The sequence below is a fragment of the Bombus impatiens genome, unplaced genomic scaffold (assembly GCF_000188095.3).
Source record: "Bombus impatiens unplaced genomic scaffold, BIMP_2.2 scf_0491, whole genome shotgun sequence".
Taxonomy (NCBI): domain Eukaryota; kingdom Metazoa; phylum Arthropoda; class Insecta; order Hymenoptera; family Apidae; genus Bombus; species Bombus impatiens.
The window spans coordinates 659947-671394 of NT_176910.1; the positions used below are offsets into that span (position 1 = coordinate 659947).

General features: G+C 38.8%; 1 protein-coding gene and 2 long non-coding RNA genes across 3 annotated transcripts; 1 reads left to right on the forward strand and 2 right to left on the reverse strand.

Annotated features, from left to right (window-relative positions):
- The first annotated feature begins 269 nt into the window (after positions 1 to 269).
- LOC100741588 (sodium-coupled monocarboxylate transporter 1) lies at positions 270 to 7940 on the forward strand. The gene is made up of 15 exons (XM_003491024.4): positions 270 to 489; positions 2633 to 2835; positions 2949 to 3108; positions 3182 to 3247; positions 3531 to 3582; positions 3655 to 3722; positions 5410 to 5561; positions 5643 to 5783; positions 5871 to 6095; positions 6168 to 6351; positions 6431 to 6517; positions 6815 to 6984; positions 7167 to 7325; positions 7388 to 7499; positions 7567 to 7940. Exons 2-15 carry the CDS (start codon positions 2648 to 2650, stop codon positions 7600 to 7602), a joined length of 1800 nt encoding a protein of 599 aa, XP_003491072.1. The 5' UTR covers positions 270 to 489; positions 2633 to 2647; the 3' UTR covers positions 7603 to 7940.
- On the reverse strand, positions 815 to 2171 carry LOC117151871. The gene is made up of 2 exons (XR_004462027.1): positions 1697 to 2171; positions 815 to 912 (listed from the first exon to the last, which is right to left on the reverse strand). It is a non-coding gene; the product is annotated as an uncharacterized LOC117151871 (long non-coding RNA).
- Positions 7941 to 8937: 997 nt separating the features above from the next.
- LOC112213150 lies at positions 8938 to 11226 on the reverse strand. Its single transcript, XR_002947032.2, has 2 exons — positions 10876 to 11226; positions 8938 to 10587 (listed from the first exon to the last, which is right to left on the reverse strand). It is a non-coding gene; the product is annotated as an uncharacterized LOC112213150 (long non-coding RNA).
- Positions 11227 to 11448: the final 222 nt, after the last annotated feature.

Sequence of the window (11448 nt, forward strand, 5' to 3'; positions counted from 1 at the left end):
TGATTCAATCGCCTTTTGAATTTTGTGACGGTCTCAGTAATAATTACGGTCTTTCCTGGAATTCGCCCTTGTTCAAAGATCGATATAAGGATCGATCGAATGAATTATGTGTTTAAACTTGTTACTGCATGCTTAATGCTTGGAAAAAGTTGAATGACTTAAGTCTATCGAGGAAACTGGTTGCTCTGTGTTGAGTCTCTGACTTCACGACAGTTGGTTGTTGATCACGGTACATGGTTGTTCGTTACGACGTTATTCTCCTCGTTCGACTATACTTATTCGTTGTGTTATTTTGTCTAATTTTTTTTTTTAATATTTCGATCGTATGAACCTATCGATGGAAATATGTATATCAACATTAACATCACGGGCCGCGTAATCGTACTTTCTCATTGTAATTTTCGCGGTTTTGTTTGACGTTCTATGTCATTACTTGTGTGAAAGGAACGCGCTTAATTTCCTGATTGGTAGCTCTGAAATATTGTTACGGTATGTAAGTCAAGACAAATAAAATATACAAGTGAAATGATCAGCGGCACTTTATTTTCTCTAATTGTTTTCGATAGATTGTGATGTGACAAAATAGATATCAATCCAAAATATTTGCGACAAAAATAAACAATATTATGTCACATCATTTCCCTATGGATATCGTTTCTGTCCCACGAATATTAAGTTGTTCTTTGTGTGGCGATTTATTCACATCCTACTGCATTGGTATTTAAATTAGTGGTTGATATACATTTATTCTCAATATTTGAAAATGTTTTTTCGAAGCTTATGATAATTTTATTTGTTATCATATGGAATTTTCGTAACGATATAATCAGTTTCTACAATTCCTTTATATTTCAAATTTAATTTTTCCACTTTTTTGTTGAATTTAAAGTTAACTATGCCATGCATACTTTACTGAATACTTTACTAAAAAAGAAAACAAATAAGAAAAAGATCGATTGCTTTCTAACATTACTCTCTAGAAGCAAATTGTTTCGTGGAAAGTATCTCTTGAATAACGAGGCAAGAGAGAGACAGAGAAGATGGGGATCAACTCAGGTAAAATAGAAGCAACTTACGTCAAAACTGAAGAATTCAAGTTATTTGTTTGCACATCTTTTACCGATTATCGATCGACATCAAAGTGTCCCTGTCAGAAATATAATTAACCCTTTTTGTGAACGCGAAATAGATGTGTTCGTAATATTCTCATGACGTGAATGTGTAGAGGACAAAAATTTAGTCGTGTAAAGCGGATATTAGTGCATCACAAATTGTTACTAAATATACAGAAAACTATTTATAAAGTTGAATAGCAAACGTTTATCAGCGATCGGTCTCTACTTCATCGTTTGCTAATTGTCCAGTTCAGTCGGTAATATCATTTAGTCAACCTTCACGTATGTATGTGCATATTATTTTTGTATTAAGTTGCATGCGTATAATTGCATGTAAGTAGCATCGAGAAAAGATAGTTATGTATCAAGAAAGAATATGAAACCGAATATTTTTTCCACTAGCACGATTCACAACGAACCGATGTAATTAAGAAAGATGTGGATCGTGAAATATATTATATATTAGAATTCTCTTCGATGTAATGGTTAATATGATCAAGAATTATGTCATCGCCATAGGATAAAAAAATCTCAAGAAGCAATTAGACTTTTGTTTTGTGAAGAAAGACGTAAAAACTTACAATGAGGTGTAGTGTTTACGCAAGTCTATATCCGTGATACGTAATTATTGCTCGTATTCCTGGAATTGTGTTTCATTAAATCCTTTAGTATCTTTCGCTTTGTTCTCCCATGATTTACTGACCCCTGACTATTCATATTACCCGGTAATATGGTACACAGCTCACTTTCTTGAATTGAAATTGATTTCCGTATGGCTCTGACATCTGTGACTCATCAGGTGATACTAATGCAAACGGCGCCAAATTCAAACATTTGATATTCCATAATTGCTGCTAAATACATTAGTAAATATGTAATTATGATAAATAAATGTCTCACAAATGTTTCTATCGAAAAAATGTGAATAGTGTAGCAAAATTAATTTGCTTATTTATCGAAGGAAAACATAGAGAAACGAGCAGTTTGTCCCGATACTGTGTTCAGAAAGTGCAACGTTTAGAAAGTTAACAAGCTTTATTGAAACACTAACAGCTGCGAGTCGCATTAAGGTCGCATGTGTCAATTACCAATTAGGAATATATACGCAATAGATACATACAATAGTGTAAGAATTCCACAAACTCATTGTGAACTATGGACCTCTGTACGTCTGCTACGTTCCATTAACACTATGCGCATCGGTATATTTTTGTTCTTTAAGACTATATTATATATTCAGGTCCATTCTAATAACAACAATCTTTATTTCGTATTTCTTCAAAATTTCAATAAAAGCTACAATTTATTTAAGCTTATTTATTAGTAAAAACGGATTTTTGCCTATTACTACATATTGCATAGTAGTGACGGCAAGTAAATGGCCGTCAAAGATCCATTATGCGTATCATCGCAAGAGCTATTAAGCTTTCATATGTGTTACTTGACTTCCATTACGTCTATTATCGGTGTTATCAAGCAAATCTGGCTTCATAAATCAGGTTTTCGCTCGTTTCCAGCTTCCCGGAGCCAGAATGCTGGAAACACAGGAGAGGGGATACTTTCATTGGGCAGATTGGCTGGTGTTCGCGCTGATGCTAGCCGTATCTGCCACCGCAGGATTATGGCATTACAGGCGAGCGCAGAAGTCGAGCACGGAAGATTATCTCTTAGGAGGAAAGAGTATGGGTCTCTTTCCCGTGTCCGCTTCCCTCATTGCCAGGTAGTTTCTCCCTTGAATCTTTCTAATTGCCACTGAATTAAATCGTCAGAAATTTGATCGTGATTGATCCGTGAAAATATAAGTATAGGAAATGGAATTTTTATCCTTTCCAGCTTCATATCTGGCGTGACGATTCTTGGAACACCCGCGGAGATATACAATTTTGGAACACAATATTGGATTACTATTATCTCAATATTCTTTTCGGGCGTCGTCGTGGCTTTTATTTACGCTCCAGTCTTCGTTTCGCTAGGATTGAATTCCGTTTACGAGGTATATCTACCGGGAGTATCTAATGAACATGTTAATAACATGTACGCATAATTTATTTATGATTTTATTGTAGTATTTGGAAATGAGATTCAATCGTGGTGTAAGGATACTCATATCGGCGATTTTCCTCGTTGATGTGGTAAGTGCGACAGTATCGATGAAGTTGCTATGTAGCAACTATCCTATCCTATCCTTATCCTATCAGCTTGGATATAAAATTCGATAGGCACAATTAAGAAATTCGAAAGTTCGAAAAATATAATTTATTAACGATTTTAATTCGACGAAAAATTATTAATAACAAAGTTACATCACGTTACGTTACGAAAACACGAAACTTTAATTTGCTTCTCTTTGAGAATGACCAATGGTACCGACTGATCCCATGTTGCATTAATAATATCGTAATAAACCAATTTTAGGTACTTTACCAATCGATCGTGGTCTACGTTCCAGCGTTGGCGCTAAATCAAGGTATTACGTGCCCATATTATCTATAATAGAATATTAACCGAATATTACTAAAATCTTTCTCATTAATTACAGTCAGCGGCATTGATGTACATTTGATCGGGATCATTGTATGCCTTGTATGCGTGTTCTACACTGTTCTGGTAAGTTCTCGTTTTGAAAATTCATCACGATATACGTTTAGCCGATTTGTCGTTAATAAAACGAAATAATATTCTACAAAAACTGTTCCTTTGTTGTCCAAATGATCTTTGTGTTAGACTAGAGTTATATCACTAGCGATTTTCGCTTACTTTGACTTTTTCGAAACTCAATAACTCGCAATACCTCTATATCAATAAATTCGATTTTGCTTCGTGAACGTCTCGATCCCATGAATTCGTATAAATATTGAATACGTAGAAAACTGTGTGCGCTGTCGTACACAAAAAATTCTGGGGTCACGTATTTGAAGTTAAAAATACTCGGGCAGTGCGAGGCAAGGACACGTAGCTTCTACGAGCTGTAAAACTTGCATGCCTCCACAGTATTTCGTGTGAATTTTTTTTACCAGCCTTCCTTCCTCTTAATAATAGTTTCATGAGGCTTTCTCTTTGATCCTCGCCAGCTTTGCTTATAAATATCCGAAGAAACGAGATTAAACTCTATAGGTAGTTAATAAGGATATATTTATACATAGTGACGTTTACTGTATTGAAAATTATGTTGAGGGTTTCTAAAAATTCAGGCGAATTGAAATGCCTTTCAACAAGTTTCCAACGAACTTGATATAACTTTGAAAGGCACTGATCCAAGTGGTAATGATATATTTTTCTATGTCTTTGCAGTCTTGTTAAATATAAGTAATAATAAACTAGATATGATAATAAATAAAATAAATAGAAATAACAAATCGTAAATAGAAACACCTTCGTAGAAACCATGACGGTAATAACGATCCAACGATTACGCATCGAGATCTAAAATCGATAAAAGGTATTTAATTAGGAAGATGTGATAGCGTTGAATTATCGTGACGAAGCTGATTCATCGTGAACCCTCGAGGACTTAACAAGACGTATCGCGGTGACGGAACACATGTAAAACGAGCGTAGGGTAGACTAGAAGTCCAGCCCCGACCGGGTGACTCGGTGTCTAGGTATATGGCAGCTAATTTTCCAAGGACGCCGGTTCAGCGAATTCTCCCGGGGATAGCTGGAGTTCCTCGGACGGGAGGATGCCGGTAGCTGGTAGGAAACAATTTTCGGTGGACAATGCCGCGAAGAATCTCTCACGCGGACCCGGCTACTGGAAATGTTTATGGACGGAAACTGAAAGCTCGACAATGGCCCAGCGGAAACAATGGCGCGGAGCACGTCGAGTGCTCGTTCCCCGTGGTAGCAGATCACAAAGCCAGCGCCGAAGTGATTAATCGCATGCTCGCGCGCGCTTGTAATTATTCAAGCAATTTGTTGTAGCCCGCGAATTAATGAAAATTTATCGCGGCCCAGTGACTCCTTGGAAATTTGTTTATTACCGCTATGGTCGCTTTCGCGTGTCTGTAAGCTTGTCTTTCGCTTAACGATCGCGTCTACCAAGACTGTAGTCCGCTTTTTCGTGCAGCTTTTGAGGCCATTCTTTCATGAAGTTTGATGGTTCTTGTTGTTATGATAAAGGAGCCGCGCGTAATGACGCTTTGCAGGTTGCAGGTGGCATATACTATTTCTTGTAGATTTAAGTGTAACGATGGATGAGACGGAATTCAATGAAAGGGTAGTTAGTCACGATTGTTCATGGCTATCGATGGATACATAGATGAAAGGTGGGTTAATTGGAGAATGTGATTACTAGGGTGGTATCAGGGCAGTAGTTTGGACGGATGCGCTTCAGGTCGGAGTCATGATTGCCGCTGTACTAACTGTTAGTATATTGGGTACTTATCAAATGGGCGCCGCTGAAATATGGAAGATGTCATTGGAAGCCAATAGAATTGAATTTTTAAAGTAAGAAGTATTTAACATTACGTTAAGAAGACAAAATATGTTTGCAACTCCATCGTTTTATGTTATATTTCCTTTTTGTAGCTTTGATACGTCTCCTTATATAAGGCATACAGTATGGACCGTGTTAATTGGTTCGTGGCTCTATAGCACCGCTTACATTGCTGTCAATCAAACTATGGTACAGCGGTATAGGTCGTTGAAAGATTTGAAAACGTCCAAACTGTAAGTGAGTACAATATTCATTTCGATATATGTAAAATTATTTGATATATTATTTGTTTGTTATTGTATATAAATGTGTGATTTCAGATCATTAGCGATATTTACTATCAGTATTATGTTATTCATTTCATTATGCTGCTGGTGCGGCCTCGTCCTTATAGCCTGGTGGTCTCCACCTAAGTGCGATCCTAGAGCTACCGGTCTGATAACTGCTGACGATCAGTTATTGCCCGCTTATGTAATGGAAATTGCGAAAAATTTACCTGGAGTACCGGGCCTCTTTATTTCTGGAATTTTTGGAGCAGCTCTTAGGTAAGTACTTATCATGAATTTATCCTTATCTATAAATGATTTTTTGTTAAAATATGTTTTATCTTGTCTCAGTACCCTGTCTGTAGGCCTTAATTCAACGGCCGTAGTGGTCCTGGAAGATTTCGTGAAGGGTTGCTTCGGCTTGAAACTGACCGACCGATGCTCCCACATCTTTGTAAAATGTCTGGTTGTCTTGCTTGGTTGCATAGCTCTGGGTTTGCTATTCCTGGTCGAGAAACTAGGAGGAGTTTTAGCTGTGAATATTTTTTCATTTATTCTACTTATAAATTAAGTATTTTTTGATAAGATTGCATGATTCTCTTATTTTGTTATAGATAACTGGAAGTCTAGCAGCAATAGCTGCAGGCACTTCTTTCGGAGTGTTCACGCTAGGTATACTCTTTCCATGGACGAATGCTAAGGTGAATTATTGAAAGGCTTGAATTTGCTTTTTTTATATTTCTTTCCTACATGCCTTCTTAATCTGATACCTCGACTGTGGACATTTATGGGATGTTTAAAAATGAGATCTAAGCAGAGACTCGTGCCATCTATTAAATATCGTAGCAAGTACCGTATTTCTTCACATCATATGCATTTTATACATTTTTACGCCATTAAATTTTCCTATAAATGCATAAAAGCGGTCTATTGATATCTTTCGTCAACATCACAATAGACAGATATAAACATTTCAATACTTCTGTTCCGTCGAATAGGGTGCGTTTATGGGTGCTATCGTAGGATTCGTGATCGCTGGCTGGGCGAGCTTAGGTGCAAATTGGTCTATCGGTGCTGGGTTGCTGGTTCCTAAGAAACTTCCAGTTCCCCTTTCTCATTGCCCAGGCAATATCTCCGAAAGTTTCCTGAAACAGTTTGATCGTCCGAAGTAAGTTAACCTTAGCCTTGGCTATAATTATTAAGTCTTTCATAATCAATTAAATCCTAAGTGGTCACCAGCGTCATCGTTGAAACGATATGATCAGAGTTGTAAATTGTTTTATTATCTTATTTGAAACTGTAACGATACTGGTTTATCCTCGTATTGAACAGAACTCTCCTTTGTTTTAGCGAAGACGATGTGTTTCCTCTGTATCGATTATCGTACCACTGGTTTACTGGTTTAGGCACGTTAATCGTTATCGTCGTAGGCAATTTCATTAGCTGGTGGACTGGTCCTACGGATCTTTCTTCTGTTGACAAAAGACTGCTTTCGCCGTTAATTCATTCGTGAGTTAAAAATAATGTTTTTAACTACTCATAGAACTCCTACAAAATTTTGTATTTTTTAGATTGTTACCGGCACCAAAGGACGAAAATATTGTTCCTATTGGAAATAACGCTGGAAATAACGATTTGGCAACAACAGCAAGTCTCTTATTATATGATCTAAAGAAGAAAAGGGTAAATGTCAAAGATGAAATATTAGAAATATTTTCTAGTTAAAAATTTCTTCGGTTTTGATTTACAGAGAAGTCAAAATTTTCCTAACGGGATTACAACATAATCCATGCATCAGGATTGAATAGCTTGCTGAACATTTATAAACACATTGGAGCTAAACCACTGCTATGATGCTGTGGATAATGCAATACTGAAAGTAAAATTTTCGGGTCGGACGCATGTGAAATTTTACTTCTCTTGTTTGTCCCTCTTTCGGTACTTATTTAGGTTTAAACACCATTGTAGACAATACTGTTCACATCGTTATAAGTCGTAGATCGACTTACTCACATAAAGCAAGGTTTTGTTAGTAAGGTCATATTAGGACGCAGTTACTAGAGACGTTTACGAAATGTTTTATATAACTTTTAGAGTATATACAGAATAAATTTTTATATTATATTTTACGAGCCACATATTTCATGTCATGTATTACTTTTCGTTATATACAACCCTACCTTAATTTTTTCAATCTTTTTAACTTCAATTTTATAGAAAATTATTTTACAGAAAATTACACTGTGATTGTCAGTAAAAATGTACAATCTTTCAGTACAATCACCGCTATTAAATTAATGATCGCCCAGGACGAAACAAAGTCAGTCCATAAACGTGGCAAGCTGCGTAAGAGAATCGTGGATGCGGAGAAGGATGAGTTTTGCCGGCAGGTCCGGTTGCTCCTCACACCGAGTTCTCTAACTGAGTTTGTTCGGTTTTCAAGCTTTGGTGATTCCCGACGGTGTCCGCCGTGCGGAAGGCGAGCGAGTCGATGGAGAAAGGGAGACGAAGGAACAGAGGGAAGGACAGAGAAGGTAGACCAAGGGGAGCCAAGGCCCCGGGATATTAGCCGTCTTGTTAAGGGAAAGCTAACGCCGTCAAACGTCCTTATTAAGGCCACGCAAATAGCTGGTACGCTTCTCCATGCTTATCTCTTGACTCGGCTTCCTCGAAATTCAATTTTCGCCTGGTCGAAATACGCCCGGTCAAAAGCGACATCCTCCTCCAGCTCGATATTGTTCCTGACGCTGATCGTCATGATCGATATCCGCTGTGTCGTCACAGTTTTTGCACTGACGCTTCGAGACGTGTCTCACGATTGGTCGGAATCGCTTGAAAGCTGGACGAAATGACGACAGGTGATTCGAGAAGAATTTATTGGAAAGAGGAACGGTTCATCGGTGTACGTTCCCAGGGTGGTGGGGATGAATTTATGGCGCAATGGTACGAGAAGCGATTTCTTGACGAAAGTAAGTCAAAAGTTTAAGCTTGATAGAGACCATTTTGTGGGAAGGTCCTATAAATGTTATCGCTTTGAACTTGACCATTAAAGATAGAAGCAAAATAGAAGTTTTGTAATATAAAGTCTTCTATTTATAATGGGAATAAAAGAAAATAGTTCTTAAGTCTTTCGTTTTATTTATGCGATATCCATAAAGTTTATTAGATAATAGAATTTCCGTGATTTACTAGAAAAGTTTTATTCTATGAAACTTGTATTCTTATGAACGGATCTCTTTCTACAAGGGAGTTGAAATGGTCCTCGTTCTCTCCCCTGGGCCGAAGCTTAACGATCCCGAGTGCGTTCTTTTTCTAACGGTATCGCGGGACGGAGATGCGTGTAGAATAGGAGCGTAGCCGCGAATTGCGCACGGTGCATGCGAAGGTTTCATTAAGAGGAGCGTGCGACACGTAGCGTCGAAAAGAAAATTGCGAGTTGCGGGCCGCGTGCGAGGCTTTATTAAGCGCGCTTCATGCGCGATTTGCATTCGTCTGGGTCGCTGATAGATTTGAAATTCCCACGTAGAACGTGCCACGGTTATATAGGGTCGAGAATTCGAATCGGGACGAATACTCGGTGACGCCTAGCGGAATGTACCTACGTAACCATGCGTGATTGTGTCGATGAATGAAGCAGGTCGAACAGAGACCGAGAATGGAGATAAGGTACGTCGGGGGAATAGGTTGAAAGAGGAGAGGTAGTTGGTTGCGGTTCGAAAGGGTAAAGAGAGAGAGAGAGAGAGAGAGAGTGAAAGATGGACGAAAGTGAGAGAGAACATAGATTTAAGAAGCAAGAAGGGGGAAAATGAAGCAGTGCTGCAGTGGAGCAGGGAAGAAAGTGCATGTAGGGCTTACATTCTTAAAAGGAATGGCTAGAGGCGAGAATGTATGAATTTGCGAAATAGAAAACGACGGAAGTCGAGTTAAACGAGATGCACGATTTAACGGATGAAAAGAAAGTGGAAACATTAGATGGACGGAAGACCAGATAGCGGGGCGAATGGAATCACCGGAACCTCGAAGAGAAAAACTTTTTTTGAGACAGTTGAATAGAGGGAGCGAGATAAAGGATGTTAAATGGAAGGCAAAACATTCGATCCGCGAGGTGAGATTGAAAAGAGATGAGGCTACGATTGTATGTGTATGGAGCGAGCTATCGCATTAGGAAAGGTAAAGCGAATGAAATAGAAGATTACGTGTGTGGCGAGAGAGCCGGTCGAAAATTAGAGAGGGATACAGGGCGTGCAGAAGAAACGTGCGGCAAGAAACGTACGTCGAATTCGAACGGCGAATGAGGAACTGAGTTTTCACCGAGTAGGAGGGAAAATCGTCCTGTGAAGTCGGTGCAAACGAGACGCGAGTTGAGAGCAACAGAGAGGCGAAGTTTGGTGATGAACGAGACGCACGGGTACCAGGGGGAGGGTGGCGGTGAATGAGGGTTGGAACGAGCGAGACACAGAGGCTGGGCTGGTAGATAGAGACGGCTAGAGAGAGGTCGTGGCGGTTTGAATGGGGCTAGTTTGAGATAGTTAGCGGGCCTTCAGAGGCACAATCGGCCGCGATTGGCGGGCCTACAATCACACGTCGCATTATATGTCCATCAGCGCAGCGGATCTTGCAAATACGTTAGCGCGTGAGCCAACGAGTTACCGTCCGCAAAAATCTTCAATTCAAACCGTCGTCGATGCGGATACAGGTTTCTGTGGTCAGAGACGAAGGATTCTTAGAAGCGTTGCAGTTCGCATGAGATGTTGGCCATTTTGGACGTGACCTGTTAGAAAAAATATGGAACTCGTGAACGTTGGAATTGTGAAAAAAAAAAAATAAATTCGATACTAATTTAAATATGCTAAAGAATTGAATGGAGCGATTTTAAGGATTATCCTAGCCTCGATTTTTGTTCTATCTGTGTAATACCCACGTCGCAAATTTCCATTGTAAGGGAAGACAAATAGTAAGCGATATTAAGTGAAGGCGCATCTGCGATTAGACGCAGAAGCACCGAAGCAAATATTGTCTTTTCTAATCTGCTGTTAGAGTCGTACTATCTTAGAATTACCATGGGATAGGATCGAATTCTTAGAGAGTTAATTGGGTCCTGGCTAGGGATTTCGCGCGAAGATTCTCTGGATGCAAAGACAAACGAGAATGGTCATAACCCTTAGTCTTGTTTGCCCAAGAGTAGAGTTACATTCAAAGGATATACTCTGGAACTGTTATCCGATGATAAACGGGCCAGCTACGCCCACTATTAAAGCTTTTCCGAATAATTTATAACCTTGTATAATCTCTAACATCTGACATGTATCAGATTACATGTATCACATCAAATTATGTCAGTTTCACGGAAAAATATACTTTTTCATTCTGCAACATTAGATCGTCACAAGACCTGTAGTCCTTCATTTCTGAAATCAAGAAAAAACAAAAAGAATATGATCAGAGAATATTTCCATCGAATTTTATCCCAGTCATCGCGTATATGTACTTAGATAGTCGAACGTTGGGAAAGCTCCAAAGGTCTTCAATATAAATAGGCATGACTATTCGAAACCTCAAATCAAACGTAGCTGCAGGAACAGCAGCAGACGACTGACGGAATAACTAATTTATCAATTCTTCGCTTCGGTTG

What these genes read in the sequence shown, in the direction of transcription:
- LOC100741588 (XM_003491024.4), top strand. Translation starts at nt 2,648, where the DNA reads ATGCTGGAAACACAGGAGAGGGGATACTTTCATTGGGCAGATTGGCTG. An exon ending in TCCGCTTCCCTCATTGCCAG is followed by an intron (nt 2,836 to 2,948) that starts GTAGTTTCTCCC and finishes TATCCTTTCCAG; the next exon opens with CTTCATATCTGGCGTGACGA. An exon ending in CTTTCGCCGTTAATTCATTC is followed by an intron (nt 7,326 to 7,387) that starts GTGAGTTAAAAA and finishes TGTATTTTTTAG; the next exon opens with ATTGTTACCGGCACCAAAGG.